General features: G+C 35.5%; 1 protein-coding gene across 23 annotated transcripts in view; it reads right to left on the reverse strand.

Moving 5' to 3' along the window:
• PCM1 (pericentriolar material 1) overlaps positions 1-19,101 on the reverse strand; it is a 40,634-nt gene that overhangs the window by 1,999 nt on the left and 19,534 nt on the right. For 11 of the 23 annotated variants that reach the window (XM_017803919.1, XM_017804084.1, XM_017804077.1 and 8 more), the window contains 22 exons: positions 18,753-18,881; positions 18,125-18,315; positions 17,386-17,583; positions 16,242-16,464; positions 15,970-16,115; positions 14,813-15,003; positions 13,502-13,685; positions 12,807-13,165; positions 12,110-12,268; positions 11,240-11,296; positions 9,887-10,059; positions 9,674-9,802; positions 8,971-9,091; positions 8,521-8,658; positions 8,136-8,269; positions 6,934-7,068; positions 6,202-6,399; positions 3,871-3,930; positions 2,561-2,699; positions 1,754-1,902; positions 757-832; positions 8-258 (listed from right to left, as the gene is read on the reverse strand). In XM_017803919.1, coding sequence (XP_017659408.1) covers positions 8-258; positions 757-832; positions 1,754-1,902; positions 2,561-2,699; positions 3,871-3,930; positions 6,202-6,399; positions 6,934-7,068; positions 8,136-8,269; positions 8,521-8,658; positions 8,971-9,091; positions 9,674-9,802; positions 9,887-10,059; positions 11,240-11,296; positions 12,110-12,268; positions 12,807-13,165; positions 13,502-13,685; positions 14,813-15,003; positions 15,970-16,115; positions 16,242-16,464; positions 17,386-17,583; positions 18,125-18,315; positions 18,753-18,881 — 3,540 coding nt within the window. The remainder of the gene's footprint in view (positions 1-7; positions 259-756; positions 833-1,753; positions 1,903-2,560; positions 2,700-3,870; positions 3,931-6,201; positions 6,400-6,933; positions 7,069-8,135; positions 8,270-8,520; positions 8,659-8,970; positions 9,092-9,673; positions 9,803-9,886; positions 10,060-11,239; positions 11,297-12,109; positions 12,269-12,806; positions 13,166-13,501; positions 13,686-14,812; positions 15,004-15,969; positions 16,116-16,241; positions 16,465-17,385; positions 17,584-18,124; positions 18,316-18,752; positions 18,882-19,101) is intronic. The other 12 variants (XM_017803959.1, XM_017804093.1, XM_017804007.1 and 9 more) reach the window with 8 other exon arrangements.

The raw sequence follows: 19,101 nt of genomic DNA on the forward strand, positions 1-19,101 counted from the left end.
TACGCACATATTCATTCACTAGCACAGGGGACTCCGTATCGGGGCTGCCAGCCATGGAGCTTTCAGAACTTGCACCGGATTTGTTTCCTGCACATGTGGTATCTAATGTTTGTGTTTCATTTACTGGTAAAGATGAGCTTGATTCTTCTGTTTTCACAGTGGCTGCTATAAAGGATTCTGGGGTATTGATTGTTAAAGGTGGTGTATTCTCCTTGACATTGAGGTAATGAGGCACAATTGTAGCCACATCCTGTTCACCTAAAAACACAAAATTACGTTTTATCTTGGCAAAGATAGTAAAAGATTCTGAGTGTACAAAAATGCTAGATTATTATTTTCTTACAAATTATGATCCAAAGCCATAAATGAGCAATGAAAGTGAATTAGTCTCTCAGATCAACACAAAGCTGACTGAAATAAAACATGAGTTATTTGTATTCTCATACAATTAAGTATAAGCAATTATCACATAAGAGTACATGACATGATTTCTGACTCAAAACAGTTAAAAAAACCCAAAACAAAACCCAGAAAAAACAATTCCCAGAACTAAATGACCTACTATAAAATATCCATTCTAAGTATCAGGAGATGTAATACAGAACAATAAATTCCTTAACACTGCCACACAGGATCTACTCAAATATTGCTTTTAGTCTACAAAAACAGGCCAAGAACAAACCCTGTTTGCAGTATTTGCAACAGAAAAACATAGGAAGGGTGATGGTAAAAACAGTTACTGCATAGAGGGCTTACCTTTAATATTAACAGATTCTTGTTCTGATGACAAAATCTCACCACCTTTTGCCTTACTCAATTCTTGGTTTGAATTCTATTGGGGAAGGTAAAAACGAGTTACAACAAATTCTACTGATCAGCTTCGTATCTTATTGGGTAATTTACTAACTAGAAACCCACTGCACACCTGCTCCATGATTTCATCTTTTCACTAGTTTGAAACAAAGCAAGTCTCACTCTCCCTATTCATCAGCTGGTCAACAATAGTTTACAAAACCATTAACACTGACACACATGTATTATTTGAACATTTTCTTTTCACTATAGTAGCTGCCAGGTAAACTCTTTGGTTCCACAGAAAAGATCTATTGTTTTAGCCTTTAAAGTAAAATGTTCCAGTTATGTCCTTTTCTAATGTTAATACCTGTTGAGTAAACCAAAGTTTCAAGAGATTCAGAAGTCAATCTTATTTACTGAAATATAAAGACATGACAAGTCTCCAAAACCAGGTCACACACATCCAAATATTTTAAAGACAACTAACACTGAAATGACAATAACATTTCACCATTGTTCTACAAAAAATCATCACATGATAAAGAGGAAAGACAAATCAAAGACATGCTAGAATACAGGAGTCAGTGGCTCACAACTAGAACTTGATGTCTGCAAACAGAGAAAGAACCAGTTAAAGGTTTAAAACATGATCCGTTTTTGGAAGTTTAACTTTTCATTTGCTGTTTAACCTTTTTTCTCTCTGACAGCAGGTGAAAACATTAATTTTGTCTGTGTCCACCCATCCATTTTGGCATCAGCTATACCAATAATAAATTCAGGTGAGGAATGCTACATTTTTTATGTAGCAGCTATTGGTATCATGCAATTTCTCGTATCATTCTTCTACTTTCTATAGTAAGAAAACAGTGCAACAAGAAAAACTGAGTTACATATGAATATATACTGAAAAGCTGTGCACCAGCATAGCTTTGTTCTGCATTTACAGTTTTGGTGATACCTGTTCATTTTCAGTTGTTGTTTCACTGCTGGCTTGTAGTGATGTCTGCACATCAACAGGTCCTTCCTCAAATTCAATTTCTTCATCTTCATTCTCATCTTCTCCACTGCCATAGTTAGTCAGAGCTTGGGTTTCTGCTTTTGATAAACCTAAAGGCAAATCAATGTAAAACCACCTTCATATTGCCAAATCCCACTGAGGAATTTACTGCAGTGATCAGTTTTGTTCCAAAACATTCTTTAAAATTAAGATACAGTAATAACTTTCAAATATCCATATGCTTTACATCAGCTATATTATGAACAAACACCACTGTGTTGGTGTGATCTAAGTTATTAAACAACTTGGTGTAAAGAATGTAAATGGTAAAGGAATCCAAGCCAGGAGTAGTTGGTGTTAGATGAAAAACAGGATAAAAAATTAATAAAAACAGGCAAGCTTAAGTAGAAGCATATTTAAAAACCCGCATTATTTAAATTAAAAACTGCATAAAATTTCAGCAGCTTTCACATCATTCAGGTTAAAGGTTTAGCTGAGACAAGATACATAACAATGAATCTGATTCTAATGTATTTTTACAGATCTACTAATTACAAAGAACAAAAGCTCCTCTAATTGGAATGTTTAACCCTTCACATGACACTAGTAAATACAGTACTGCAAAGCTTTCACTGAATAAAGACTGACTAGAAGATCTGTGAGAGAAGGTGTTACACAGTAGTACTTCATGCAAATCTTTTTGTAAAATTAAGTTGCTCAAAACTACAGTGAAAGCACAGAATAATGAGCTGTAGAAACATGACTTACTTATTGCCACTGGACCACTATCACTTTCCTCATCTTCCTCTTGATCAGACGCATCAGACCTATTGCTTTCAGGAACTCCATTACCAGCACACATTTCTGAGTCCTGTACTTGTTTAACCATTTCAGTCTCATCCTTGTCCTAGGGAAACAAGGAATACTATGCAATTTCATGTTTGTTTATCTGAAGACTAAACTATGGTTTCTGCATCAAGGAGTCACCTTTAATTCTCAAAAATAAAGAAGTATCTACAGACTAAAAATCTGTTTAAGTAGTCCTTAAGGCCTTGAAATGAATACAGCAGAGCTACTCCCTAAAACAGACCATCAGAACTTCCTATGAGAGATCATGCACTGTTCAGACATAGCTATCAAGGACTTCGTAACTACTATTTCATTATCTGAAAAGGTTGAAAAAAGGTTCTTTAGATTTGTCGTTAGCAAGAAGAAAGACACACCTGCATTATTACCTTCTAGCAACTTTCCTGCTCCTTCTAAATGAGAAGTAAAAATATTCCTAACAGCAGCTTCTCATTTCTTTAGCAATAGCTACTCAGCAGTCTCCCTGCTGAATGATTTGCTAAATACACTGAGAAAATTCTGCTCCTCCTATATGAACAAAGCACTGAGTTTGGCTCCAGATCTTGAAAGGACTCTTCTACAGCAACCATGACAAGTGATACACAGCTTCCCCTTCTACTTCCAGTGTGACAGAAGCTCTAAGCCCTAAGAGAAAGCACTGACTCCATGAGCATACATGCCTATTCGCACACCTATGCCCATCTAGGAATGCAATCAACATTCTATTTAGTACTTTACCTATATCATTCCCTTGACTGGAGAAAGCTGAACATTCCAGCAGAAAATACAAAACTTCATACACAACCCATCTCCCCAAACAATTATATTATTGGTTCTCAAAGCAAACTTAAAAAGAAAAAGGAGAAATTCTGAGCACTATATTTAATTCTCAGAGCACAGGCAGACTTGGGCTCTGAAACCTCAAATACCATGTGTCCCAACTCAGAATATCTACCTTCTCCCTTACATGGAAAGTAAAAAAAACTTATTCAATATCATTAAAAAATAAAATGTTAATTGCTAAAAATATTTAAGCTCTCCTTAAGAAGGGAATCTGCAAGTTTCTCTGTTAGTTTGATAAAGTAAATCACTGAAAATAACAGATTACCAAATTTCTAAATACTGGGAAATGGGATCCTTACAAATACTTGATTCCTATAACAGAGAACAGTAAGACTTAGTGATCTGTGAAACTATCTGAAGAATAAAGACAGTTGAGAGCATACACATACTTTGTCCTCATCGACATCTTCAGCAGATGAACAAACATCCACCTGGAGACCTTTTTTTGCCTAGAAGAAACACAAATTATCTTCAATTCCAAACTGAAATAACTTGGAAATAGTGAACCAAACCAGGGCTTCATGAAAGCCAGGCTGAAATGCCCATCTTACCAAGAACTGCTATCTTAAAATGGCAGTAAACCACGGGGACTTCTGTATACACAGGTGTCTTCAAAATTTCACAGTTGCAAAGCATTAAAAAACTGTGCTAGCCCTTTTTATTTAAACAATTATGTTTATATTGGGCTAATTCTACAGTCTGTGGTTGAATCATATTTAACATATACAATTAGATACATCATGGCAGGGGGTTGGAACTAGATGATCTTTAAGGTCCTTTCCAACCAAACCATTCTATGATTCTAATTCTGATCAAGACAAAGCGCTGTGCTTTTCAGCAAGCAATCTAATACTGGTTACTTTACTGGAATCAAGAGAGCCCCAAAAATCACGCAAGATAAAATGTGCCTGCATCGGGATTCCAGAGTTGAGGGCTGTGAGAAGACCATACAGAGATAATTGTGCAGGTCTGTACAAAGTAACCAGAACCTACCACTTCTGGCTCATCTCTGGCTCTGCCTGAAGTGCTGCCGCAGCAACGAAGTAAACATTGACCTTAAACCCGATTCCCTGTGTTCCAGGAGAGGAGAGGAAACCTTGAAACTAAGCTGGTTCCATGTTTTCTCAAAGCAGTGTATAAACCAAATCTTTATGTAACACGGGCCCAAGGAGTAACTTCAGATAAAACAGGAAGTCATGTCCAAATCTTTTTTGATTCAGAGTGTTCTTCTGGCCTCTTTCCAGGGCACTCCACAGTCTCCCTCCTACTAGCCATGCTATTGGTACATCTAAGTTAAATTATCTTGAAATATAGTTGATGGCACTCCTAAAAATACTTGTAGGACTTTATGACAGGTTCAAAAAGTATCTTCTGTTGACATTTTAAAATAAGAATGAGTTAAGGGTTTGCTTTGCTATTAGTGTTTCTAGAAGAAACCTGAAAGAACACTGAAATCATAAATACATGACCATAATCTAGTTTATTGTTTGTTCTGTAAACAGTTTACACAACTTTAAAAAAAAGCAGCTATGCTCCTAATAAAAGCAATACTAAAATTAAAAATGTAAATGGTGCGAAAACCAATACAAACCTGCTTTTTTAGAGCAAGAATATGTCCAAAGTCCTGAATATTTCTGGAAAGTTTATGTATATTTTACACTGCAAGTCTAGAAAGTGATTCTTTCTGCATATGCCAACAAACCAACTACATGATGACTTCATAGAACTTACTCGAATTTGGTAAAGATGGTGCCAAACTAAGCTACTGCAAGGAAACCTGCAGGCATAACTGAAGAGATGATGAACTAGAACACCGAATGTGTCAAAATATTTAGCTGGGACAGTCAAACTTCTTCAGAGTAGGTAGTACAAGGCTACATTTGGAATTTGTGCTGAAAACAGTTGATATGTTTTCTTATTGCCAAACAGCACTTGCACAGAGTCAAGGCCTTTTCTGTTCCTCACTCCACCCCATCAGCAAGGGGACTGAAGGTGAACTGGAAGGGGACACAGCCAGGACAGCTGATCACAACTGAGCCAAGGGATATTCCACACCATATGGCATCATGCTTAGTATGTAAAGCTGAGGAAGGAGTGAGCAAAGGGGGGAACGTTAAAAGTGATGGCATTTCCCTTCCCAAGTCACCATTACACATGATGGAGCCCTGCTCTCCCAGAAGTGGCTGAACACCTGCCTGCTCACGGGAAGTGGTGAATGAGTTCCTTGTTTTGCTCTGCTTGTGGTCATGGCTTTTGCTTTGCTTAATAAACTATCTTTATCTCAACCCATGAGCTTTCTCCGTTTACCATTCTCATTCTCTCCCCATCCCACCAGAGGGCAGTGATTAAGAGGCTGTGTGGGGCTGAGCTGCCTACTGGGGTTAAACCAATTACTCAATGGCCCCAGATGTTAATACTATTTCAACACTTGTTTACTCCTTCCTATGTGCACATTTAACCATTAAAATATTTCCTTGGAATTATGTACCAAGTCTACACAATTAGTTATCTGTAACAGACATCATCTATAATGCAGGACTTGTCCTTATTGATGAAAACCAGTTCATGCAATATTGTGATTACACAGTACTAATTAGTAAAATAAGTAAATAAATAAATAAATACAACATATGAAATAAGGTAATCAAACTAGTTTAGGAAATACACATATATAACAATCTCAGAAAAGCTACATTTTTCAAAAATATAATAAAACAAACCTCTTTAGCATAAGACTGTATCGCTTCAGTAGTTTCTATTTTTCGTTTACATCTCTGCTTTACAGAAATACTGTTGTTGTCCAAGTCTTGCATAAGTTTAAAAAAGGCTAATTCATTAAATAACACTTCAGAGATCTCCACAAGAAGATCCTCCCCACAGTCTTTTAATTTTCTACCAGCAAATTTTGCCAGTGAATCCTGTGAAAAGAAATAATTCTTCAGTTTTTGAAACAGGCTTTCAAACTTCAAAGACTAAGTATTGTTCATATTCCCAGTAACTCAAAATTAGTTATGTATATAATAGCTTGTATTTTTTTCAAATGTTTTAGTGTCTTAAACAGATTTTAAGTGGAATCTCTAGTCACATAACACTGGGTTTAGTAAGCTCATGTTTTAAACTGCATGTTTGTAGAAAAAAAAAAAGGAGCAAACTACTGATTTTCATGAATTTACATAAAATATCCATGAAAAGCATCACCAGACCTCTCCTTGAAGACAGCCACAGGCCAGGGATACACCTCTCATTATATGGCAGTGACGAAAAAGCAGCTCTGTGCATGGCAAATCTTTAATTTTGGGAAAGAAGATAACACCTCATAACTGTATCAAAGGTGAAGGAGAACTGCAGCTATGCTATTGAAGCTGTAAAACACAACTTCAGGGAAGCTGGTTCGTCTGTTGCTCATTAGCAAACTTGGAAGAGTTGCAAAACAGCACTGAAAAACTACTAACCTGAAGTATACTGCCAAGCTGCTTATGAAAGAACTTCACAAATTCTTTACTTTCATCGTTTTGTTGTGTAAGAGTCAAGACCATACGTCTTACTGATGTCAGTAATTGAGAAGAACATACTTCATCCATGTGTTCCTAAACAAGTATCACAAAATGAGCTTAGTTATCACTTCAAAAGAAAAGTTAGCCGTCAACTCAAATACTGACACTAATTTATAAAAAAAAAATCACCTGTCCAGTGAAGGAACAGCACTCCACAAACAGGTCCTAATCCATCTCACAAAGACCATACTTCTCTAATGACTGACTGGTCATGACACAAAGCTTTATTTTTCCAATACTATGTATTTTTCCAATGCGAGTACATGCCATCTTATAATGTTTAGACAAACTAAGAATCTTCATATACTGTGGCTGTGTATTTAAGTGTATGCTAAGATATCTACTGTTACATGCAGCTTTAAAATTGCAAGCAAAACAGAAGTCTTCAGGCAGTGCAACTCTGGCATGGCAACAGTATTCAGTTTTTAAACCTAGTATCAACCGAGAACCTTATTACACAAACCTAAGCTTATATACTGTGCCTACTATAAAAGGGAACAGGGAGGCGACTTAAGCATCTTAAAACTCAATCTTCTCTGCTCTTCACCTTGCAAAGAAGGAACTGTGACTATTTCTCCCTCTTTAAAGCAGTACATTTCTGCTCTGTATTCACAGAAGTTGACAAGCTCTCAACAACTTTAAAGACATTTGTAAACTTAAGAAAATAATGCTAAAAACCAACAACTCAGAGCTATTCTTTAAAAATATCTTGTTACCTTATATGTAACAGTTTTAATCAGTTATCTCAGTTCTCTTTGCTGAAAGGCAGCAAATATTTCAGAACTACATTCTCAAACATTCCTATTTGACTTGGTCAGCTCCAAAGCAAGCAAACTTTATTCTTTTTGATGTCAAGTCCACCAGCCCTGTGAAATCTAGAAACCTCACCATTTCTTTCTCCTACTAGAAGCTCCACAAAACCTTTCTGCGGAAGAATTCAGTTTTTACTTCATCATCAGCAAGGTCTGCAACTTAACACATACTTATTGATAGCTGTTTCTAAGACGCAAGTGATCAATTTTAAATTACATTCTTCTGTCCAGTTATGCAAATCTTTTTCCTATTCTTCTAATTCACACTATATTACAAAGAGTTCTTACCTTCAGAAAAGGAATAACCTCTTTCATAATTGCTTTAATCTGCCGGTCAAGCTGCTGAGTATCTATACGAGGACATGGAACAGCAGAAACTTCACTTGACTGTGGCACAGGCTGACATTCACTGGTACCTGGACCTCGTTTTAATTTAAAAAATAGGCACAGTTAAGACATTCAATATTAATAATAAAGAAATATCAATTTAAAAAAAAAAAAATTCCTTTTTAAAAAATAAATTGTATTTCCTTAAGTAGGCAAATATCCTTTGAAACTTAGCTAGGTTTTCAATATAACTACAGAGGAAAGCAATTCAGCCAATTAAATGATTCTTCATAGTCAGAATAATTATTTTCTAAAACTTAAGCAAAATATGTGTATATGCGCATACCTTCTAATTTAGCAGTAGAAGCACCCTGAAAATTACTAGAGCAGCCCTCAGAGTCAAGGGTACTTTCAGCTTCAATTTTCATACGCTCATATTCCCTCATCCAAGACAAAGCTTTATCTAAGTGAATCACTGTGTTCCCTATATTTAGAATAAAAACATTTTTTAATCTATATAAAAAGTTTTCAATTGATAGACAAGTAAACAATTATAAAAATTAATTCAATGCCACAAGTTTTGAAATCTACGTATAACTGTAGTTGAGTTATAATATCTTATTACACACTGTGATCAACTCAAAGTGTTTCACAAGAAGCTAATTTATCTATATTTTGTTTTAGAAAATATGATTACATATTAAAAATCAAATAACAGTGTACTACTAAAGCATAGAGAATTGCAGGCATTTTGGGAGGGCAGGAGTGACACAACACTAAATCACATCATTCTTACCAAGGTCATCAGTGGCAAAGGGTTCAAAATTTGAAGATGTAGACATAGTACTCCCATTGTCTGCATCATTTTGTTCACAATCTTGACATGCTTCTGTAGGAAAGTTCTTGCCGAAAGTTTCCTAAAAAACACCAAACAACTGAATACAAAGAAAGAATACACCATACTCTCAGAGATGTGTCAACAAGCCAGCAATTCTTTTCAGCCACATGCTGTGGTATCAAGACGTGTCACCAGGTGGTCTGACTAGAGAAGAACCTTGCTTTCAGGATATATATCTATCAGGTGATTCTACCATATCTCTTTCAAAGACTTAACTATAAAACTCATAAGAAACTGTAAGAAGGCATCAGTGATTTCTTAAATTAAAAAAAGCAAAAATTTTTGGAGAATCTTGTGATAAGTACTTACCCCGATCCTACACAGAAAAGGATCTGAGCTCTTTCCAAATATCAGTTTACTATTTACATCCCTCTCCATGTTCTATTCATTCCTGACACATCATTCATTTGCAGCATCAAGAATCCTACCATATTTTATCACTTTTGCATAAAGATTCTCTTGCAACTATTTGTTTAGAAAAGTCCATACTAATTTCAGCAAATTCAATCACCAGTATGAATATTTCAGTAGACAAGCATACGCGTAAACTGAAATACAGAAAAAGCTGCCAGTAAACCAGCTTCTGAATTTGAAAACTTACATCATCTGTAGAGGCAAGGCTTTCACTGGGAGTGAGTTCAGAATTTGATGCCATCCATGTTGCAGAATTCAGTGATTTTGCACACTTCCCTTTTTCATTGTTCTCTGATAAATGTCTGGTTACTATATCCTGGGAAAGGTAATAAATCTATGCTGTAAAAAGGGATCTAAGGTTTGTTTGATTCATATACAAGATCAACAATTTTGTGCATACCTGTAAAGCATACAGAGCCCTTTGCCTCAGATAATCTGTATTTAGCAGCTGAAGCTCATGGAAAAGTTCAATAAGAAAGTGGGGACGAGACTCATTTTGCGAAATAAGAGTTGCCACTTCAGAATAAATTGTGTCTCGCAAAGCTTCAAACATGGAAAGATCACTACCAGTTTCTGCAGAAAAAGAAAGGAACTTGTTAAGTCTGTGACAGGCATCCATTTGAAAAACAACTGCCTATCAGGTATGCAAGTTACAGGTACACAAATTATATCTCAATCATTGTAGATTCCATTATATAGCTGCTTTTGTAAAGCTTACTCATGTCCTGAAGAGCAAATATTTAAACATTCTGAAATTATGCAATCTTTTATGTACAAAATATAATATAAGGCATTCATAGGAAAAATTTTCTTTATAATTCTCAACGATACCTTTAGAAAGTACTCTTTATAAAAGAGAATATTGCACACACCACAATGTTGCTTTCAGAATAGGTATTCAACACTGAAAATTGAGTTTTAAGATATTTCACACAAGATAACCAAAAGTCTCAAGTTTATACAAGTAGTCCACACTTTTGCGACACAGCATTGAGAAAGCTCAAGACTGAATTCAAGAAAGCCACTCCTTGCCACACAAGCATAAATGCTACATTCTCATACGTATCTAGTATCACTCCTGAGTTCACATAAAACCTCCTACCCTTAAGCCCTATTACATAGGTATCAGAAGACAATGTATTCCTTATCTCTCCCATTCCTTTGAAAATTAAGGATTATCCTTGCATCACAACAATTATTACATACATAATTTGGAAAGTGCTGAATGGAAGCAAAGTTAAATTTGGAAAACTCAGCTTAGTTTAACAGATGTGTATTTGTTAGTATTCAAGTTAATGAAGTTATTAGCAACACAGCAAACATTACTGTGCAATATGATTATCTGCAAATAGTTTACCAGTATTTTTAAGCAAAGGCAAGATTTTCCACCTTTGATAGAAGTCACCATAAATTGCTTCCCTCCCCCACTAATAAAACATAATAGCAGCTTTTAAACATACTAAAAATGCCTACTAAAATTAGTTTTTTGTTGTACTATCTACCTGCATATTTTCTACTTGTAATTGTTACTATCAACAAAGCGGTAAACACATTGTCCACAATGTAATTCGAAGTAGTTTGTAACAGTGCATTTCATGCAAATTACAAGTAACTTCTCATCTCGTTTATAGGGAAGGTGCCGCAATAGCACTAATCTTGAACATCTGCTAAACAGTGAGTTATAGGACCAAAGCAAAGAGAAGAAAAAAAAAAGTAATAGGATATTGTTGAAGCTAAGCAGTGAATGCATTACCTGGCACTTCAATGCATGCATTTCTGTTAGACTGCTGCAGAATTCTCCTAGCATGCGCTGTAGGAAAGTGGGGATAGACAGTGATAAACACAAAAATGCGCACCAGAAATAAAGACAGGGTCTATACAAAACAGCAGAAGGAAGACTGCTTAGTTATCCAAACCACATCAGAGCTGCTTATTGTGAGAACTCAACCAGTAAAAGCTATTACACGTACTAATAAACAGCTCTTAGTGTGGACACAGCTACGCTGGTAAAGCTGGATATTGTTCTGTGACGACTAAAATTTCTACATCGTTCAAACGAAACAAACACACTGGCAGAACCTAAAAAGACACAGGAGAGTATTTTTATGATCTAGATATAAGAAAAGCAGATGGCAAAAATGTAAGGGTTTATGTGATGTTACATGGTTGAATTTGAATTATATTTGATGGAGCTCATTTAAGCATGAGTAGAAAAAAGACATGTATGCAATACAGGATGTAGCTTAAACACTCAACAAAGTTTCATCAGTTGTGCCCTTACCTTCCATAAAATCACCAACAACTGGGCAAGATTGGCTACATTTTTGCTTGTCTTACAGTAACAGGTTTGTTTCTAAATTACTTTTATCAAGTACTTAATCTACAGAAAACACACAAAAGCAATCAGTATCAAACCTTTTACTCACTGCTGTGTTTGAAGCATCCTTAGAAATTGAAATGGAAAATCCACATGCTAAATATACAGTACTGTTTTCTTGTCAAAATACACCGCTTATTAAATAACACTAGCAACTAAGTATGGAGATATTAATAACACTAGCAACTAAGTATGAAGTCCTTTACTCAGAGTTCAGAAAACAATTAGACATTTAGAAAAGAGTACCTGAAGACATTTCTGTAGATCTACTGTATTTAATTATTTTTTCCAGCTGTTCCCGATTCCTTTTGCTAAACACCTTTGCATGAACCACCTCATCAGACTGCCTGCTTTTAGTGCTCTTGCAGGGTTCACACACACTAGAAGCACTTGCACTTTCATAACCTAATGGGAGGAAAAGGAAAAAACATAAAAAAAAAAAAGCTTACAAATGTTTTGTTACTCTTAAAAATTTGTTCATGGGCATTCTTAAAAATGCAAAAAACCAATGATGTTTCCTAGCCAAAAATTTTCCTCTGTACACTGAAGCCATACAGTAGTACTAAATGCTTAGTGACTGCAACAATACATCTTGTACTGTCCTCCTGTTCTCATTCAGTATTTTACTGAAGCATATCTTTCAGCAAATCATTCAGTTTGAACATGAAGACAATGAAGATGTAACCAGTTCCTGGTTACTCCAGATCTTCATGTATCTGCATCCATGATCCTTTCACGATCGTGATATTCTAATCAGGTATGCTTTCTATTTACTGAAATACTAAAAAACCTTGTGTAGTTACATTATGTAAAATGAACTCATATTTCAGTAACTTATTTTCATTATTTTAGGTACTATTTATGGAGAGCAAACTTTTTGGGATGTAATGATTACAATCCAAGCTGAGTTTGCAACAGTAATTAAGATTACTTTACAACCTACCAGTGTTTTTAATTCTGCCTTTTAGCTGAGAAGAACTCTTCCTCTTATTCTTTGATTTGGGTGTTTTATCTTTTGATGCCAAGCTTGCTTGTGCTGATGCTTTTCTAGATCTAAATGTTTTTGTCACAGTCGTTGGGTCTACTGGATCAGGCATGCTACTAAAACTCTCCAAAGACTCTTCATCAAACTCTCTTCTCTGGCTCATATCAGACTGATTTTTGTGACCAGAAGCAACATTTTGAACTGAAACTGCAAAACCTGCTCTCAGCTGAAACTGATCATCTTTTTTCATTTCCTGGCTATCATTAAACCAAGTTGATCTTTTTTCCATTTCCTCTTCAGGTTGTCTATGACTCCTTCTGTAAGAAAGAAAAAGAAGGACAGACAAAGCTCAATATATCATAACCTAGTCTCTCAGATAGAAACAGCATGTATTACCAGGGCAATAGTTTATCCATAATGCAAGTTATCTGCCCTTGTTAATTAGGCACCAACTGAACACTGGAAAAAAAAAATCTAGAGAACCCTTTGAAGTGGAAAATTACAGAAATTCACAACTATCACTTATTTCAACCTATTATAATCCTATTACAATAAATTCCCTCAACAAATGATGAATTCCCACAAGCCCCAGAAGAGGGAGAAGAAAGGGAGGATAAATTATTAAAGGAGAACTGCACTTTGACGTTAAATACCTTTGGTTTTCTGCTCCATTAGAAGAACTGCTTTCAAAAGGTTTGGGGAATGCCATATACTCAGTTTTACCAGAAGCATTATTGTCTAGAGGATGTTGTTGCTCCTGCTGATCACTGCTGTGTGGGGAAATATTGTGTGCAAAATCTCCAAAACCAGAAGGGAACACTGGATTATAGTTAATACCTACAAAGTAAACAAGAGAGTCAGAAGATCCTACCTTATTTATTTGTTATAAAAGTCCAATTCGAGACATACAGTGTGGAAACATAAAATTATGAAGCAAAAACAGAGTGGGGAAGTAAGCAAGAACTGTTTTCATAATGAAAGCTCCATAAGAATCAGAATTTATCTTAAATGCAGGTTTTGAACACTACTGAATACTACAATCCCATCAGTGGAGATAAAGGTCCTTCAAGAAACCCGAGTAATGAGCTCCTGCAAGTGAAAGTAAAACAACAGTTCCAAAAAAAGTCAAAGTTCTGTCTGCCTGAATACTTCAAACACTGTCAAATATACAAGAAAAGTCCAATGGTTCAAGTATTTATAGGGCAAAAAAAGTCACAGATTCAAAATACTTAAATTTTAACCTCGAAATCCTTATGGTATTGGCAAATTGAACATAGCTATTCTTCTGTGCAAGTTCCATATAATTTAACATATGTTCTCAAAGTAGAAAACAGACTTTAGAATCTGCAATCTACAGTCTAGCTCTATACCTATTTCCTGGCTTCTTGAAAAGACTGAAATATATTAAGACAGTTTTGGCAACTTTGGATTATACAGTAAAATACCTACTTTTTTTCCATTTCAAATTCAACACCAAAAGTAGATTTGATAATGAGATTAGGAATACTGTATCCAAGTCAACAGTTACTTTGCAGCTCTGATGGGAACAAAAATTAGTTCACACATTCCATTTACAGGTATATAGAACAAAAATGAGTGTTGGAAGTTCTAAGAAAAACAGAAATAATTACCAGGTGCCACTTTGAAAACAGAGGGTTCACTTAGTCAGAACACTATTAAATGACTGCTGAAGGTATGTAAATGCTTCAAATATTTGAAACCTTGACTTTATGGAGTTGGTATTTTCAATTGTAAACAAATTCATATTGAGAAGGTCTTGCTTTTCATACTGAACTAAAAACATACAATTCTTCAGGAATAAATGTTAAATTTATGCTTAAGATCATCTCAATATAAAGGAAAATTTACCGAGTTTCAGCAAGTTCACACTAAGATTTCAATTAAATGAGGGAATGGAAGTTTTTGAAATTCATATTACTTTCCAACCCTATAGTAATACCCACCTGGAGCAAAGGAAGAAAAATTAGTAAATCCTGGAACATTGATGAGGTTCACAGGTTGGGGAGGAAAGCTGAATGGACAGAAAACAGGAGATGGAGGTGGTGGTGCACTACTGCCTCTCTCCTTTCTTGATGGCTTCTCTTGACACTGTTGTTCTTGCTGGCGCATAAGATCACTTAACATTTGTTTCAGCCTTGAAATCAAGAAAAAACAACGACTTGGGAAAAAAAGAAGAATGCTAAGGAAACACTGTCAATTTACAGTAAAGTAATTTGAGCTTCCTATAATTTCACCTGCACCATGTAATGTATGTACAGAACTGTTCCATTCAGCTAATAAAAAAAAACTTCAAGAAAAAAATAACTTCTCTTTAAGCTCAAGTGACAGACAGGCACAGGATTAAAACCAACTGCTCTGTAGGAGTGGTCATGTTTACAGGTTAAACATCCTTACAAGAACAACAAAAAACTGACTACATTCTAAAGAAATAAGCATGCTGAAAAGGAAATTTCAATAGAAACAATCAAATACACAAAATATTTGCAGAACTGAAGTTAATATTACTTTAAAAAACTGTATGAGAGGACAGTTTTATACCACTTACCAAATACAAAGCAGAGATATAGAGCTTGAACCTCCATGCAACGATTAAAATGACTATTACAACTTTTTTCAAAAAAGATCATTTGTTCAGAAGGCAAAAACAGGACATCCAAATGAACCGTAAGAAGCATAAATTCTAACTGACAACACCAAGAAAGGACAAAAAGCTGTTTTGCTGTCCATTACCACTAGAATCCAGAATCTTGCCAGGTAGTCCAGCAAAAACTACAGACACAAAGTGTATTCAAGGAAAGCAAGCCTAAATCAAAAAAGCCACATAAAGCTATCATAAAATATTTTTGGAAGAGCTGCCAACTTTTGGTTCTCTTGAAGGAGGATTACTCAAAAAGAACCTGCTCAAAGGTGTTAAAGCAGTTCTGAACAAAAAAAAAAACAACCAGAAATGTTGCACACAATTTCAAAAGCTTGAAATCAACTTAAAAGTTCAAAAGTCTCATATTTAATCATTATTTGTAATCTTTTATTCACATAACCATGTTCCCTGTTACTGAAGCATTTCAAAATCCATAGTTAAGCACTAATACAGTCAACAAACCTTTGGACATTATTCTGCTGCCAAGTCAGTTGAGTGTAACACTGGTTTAATTGATGCATAATAAGATGTACTTGTGAAGATGCAACATTATGTGGCATCATACTGTATGGGCCTGTAAGCAATGTCTGTAGAAGGCAAGAGAGGGTCTGTGGAAAGAAAATACATAACAGTGACCAAAGTACCAAAACCAGAAGTCACTGCTAGGAAAGATTTAGGGGGAAAAAAGAAAAAGACAAAGTAAGAACAGCAAATCAACTGCTCTTCATATCTACCTGCTGATCCTGCATCAAAGTTTGACAAATGCTGACACTAAATTCATACTGTTTCTTCAACTGATTGATCTGCTCTTGCCATTGTTCCTTTTCTTCCACATAAGAAAGTTCAGATATCCACCGAAGGTTCTCCTGACGCCGCATACTTATGTTTTGGTGTTGCCTGGCCTTAGACACTGGACGGTAATTCCCATCTGCTGAAAGAGGACGGCAGTTTTTCCACCTGGGTTGGAAAAAAAATGAAGAATGAGGAAAAAAATCCAACATTTCAAACAACTTCTAATGATACGTCCATTATTCAAATTATGTTTCAGTTGTACGTCAATAAGTCACTTGGCACAAGCCATTTGAGTGTGACAGCCAATCACCCCTGCCATTTTGTCAAACCCACATTACCCTAAACAAATAGAAAATAAGATCTCTCCAACTGACTATCGCTGTCAAAAACAAAAAGCGCTTATGATGTTTCTGGATTTTTTTTTTTAGTATTGTCCCTTACTGCTATATGATATGAATTCAGGTAAGAACAGAAGTCACTAACATAGCACATTAACAAGTCCAGCCCCCGACTAGAAGGCCACTATCTACTGAAATTATTTTGGTATCAAAACCAGAGAGAATATCTGAAGATATTTAGATTACTTTTAACACAGCATTTTCATTTAGCCACACAAAACTTATTAAGGAAGTCAATCAGGTAAGCCAGAGTTAAAAATACTCACAAGACTTGAAAAACAGTTTCCAAAGCTATAAAAGCCAACAATTTAAAAGAAAAATTTCAGAGTTAGTTTAATTCTCTGAACTACTATTTACAAAGAGACTGATCTATATGACAGCAAAAATTTCAGATCAATTATCTTTTAAGCTGATTAAAAATACACAGGAACATCAGGAGCCTCTGCCAGACAACTGGAGAGCTCAATGGCAGACATTTAATAAGACTGAAAAGAGAAGAAATAACCAAATTAGTCATATGCATTGCAGCTACAAAGACTCAGACAAGAAAATGCCACTACTCACACCTCCCTAGCATGCAGAAAGAAGTTTCCCCTTCCTGTGTAAGGTTGCCTTGTAGTTAATGCTTCTTCTACCCCCTTCCAAATATACTCTGACAAACAGAAGATCAACAAGTATTGCTACAAACCTATCCTTGTTTTCTTTAACAAAATAGGCATTTTCTGGTATGTTGTTATTGGGATAAATAGAGAAGCTGTCATTCAAACTCGACGCATCTTCTTCCTCTTCTTCTGCCTGACCAACTCCATCAGAGACATAACCGTCTTCATCTCCATTCTCTTCCTCTAGTGCACACTGGGTAGAACCTCCCCAGGTAGCCATTGTCCTAGTGAACATTGCAGGGGCGAGGGGAGAACAGGGATGTTTGGAAAGGAGTATTTTTTAAGTTTATGACACATTATTAAAACAATCTGTTGACAATTACACGTCTGTCTATCTGCAATTAATCAAGCTGCACCAAAATGCATTAAAACATTATCTCACCAATGCAAAATTAAACTTGTATTCTTCTAATACTGGGACAGTTATATGAAATTACTTACTGTCCTGGAAAAATACTACTTTATTATAAATGGGACAGAGATGAAGAATAATTATTCTGATCATCTGGCATTTTCCATTCATTTTCTTCTTCTTAGGTAACTTTTACCCACTTATAGAACAGGAGAGATTAAATATGCTGGAAAACCCCCACAAAACTGGCAAGTTGCCAACTAACAGTCACTTTCAGAAGTCAAGAAATTAATTTAGTTCTCTGCTATATCATCATATTCAGTGCTCAGACAAACACAGGAAATAGCCCCAACACTGACATCTCACTAAACAGAAGCACTCTCTGCTTAACACAGAGTGACTTTTGCTCTTACTTTTCTGTCTTATTCTGCTGTGGAGTACACTGAGCTTCTGATCCTTCACTTTTAACAGATGCAGCTACAGTAGATACTGTTTCTGCAAGCTCTCTTCTCCTCTGATCTTCAGCCATTAAAGCTTCAAGTTGCTTTCTTCTCTGTCGCAGTTCTTCTCTTAAAATCTCACGTCTTCTCATCTCAGACCATAACTTTTTGAAGTAAAATGGAAGAATTAAGAGTATAATGGTATCATAATTTTCAGAAAGAGTATGTAATATCCAGATCATTATTTAAGACAATTTTGGAGGAAAAAGGGAAGCAAGATGCATTGAAGATAAACTAGGTTTCAAATACTTCCATCATTTTCTTTATGGATGCCTTGTCTATGGTATACACTATCAAACGTTCACAGTAAAACTTCAAAATTTATTCAGTTTACACATTAATAGCTGGCAATAACCACTCTATTTAGGGAAAAATGTCTTGCTAGTTCATGTCAGGATTTCCCTCTTTCCACAAACAAAACAAAGAAGTTATAAAAGTTTTGTTAAAATGGCTACTACTCCACTCCCCACACCAAGTACTTAAAAACGTGTCCAAGTCACCTGGAACTTTTTTAAGTCACAGAATATCAAGTATGAAATACCTCATTGCCTACTGTTACAGACTGATCACATAAAGGCTTGCCAGCTGTGTTAAACTCATTCATGGCTGGAGTCAGTGTTGCTTGTGAAGTCTGTCTATTTGCTGGGCACTTACCCAGGCCAGCTGACAACTAGAAGAGAAAGTAAAATGGCAAAATAGAGCATAATAGCTTTCTAAAACTTACTGTGGCTAAAATAAAACACAGTTGAGGTAAGAAAAATCCGTATTCCGGGAAAAGGGAGGGATTTTTGAATCAAGTCTAAATACTTATTTCAGAACTTAGCTAGGAATCAAAACAACTAAATTTACGTAATATTATATAATGCTCTAGTTGCACAGGTATTGATAAT

The sequence above is a fragment of the Lepidothrix coronata genome, unplaced genomic scaffold (genome assembly GCF_001604755.1).
Source record: "Lepidothrix coronata isolate B3197 unplaced genomic scaffold, Lepidothrix_coronata-1.0 Scaffold0, whole genome shotgun sequence".
Lineage (NCBI taxonomy): Eukaryota > Metazoa > Chordata > Aves > Passeriformes > Pipridae > Lepidothrix > Lepidothrix coronata.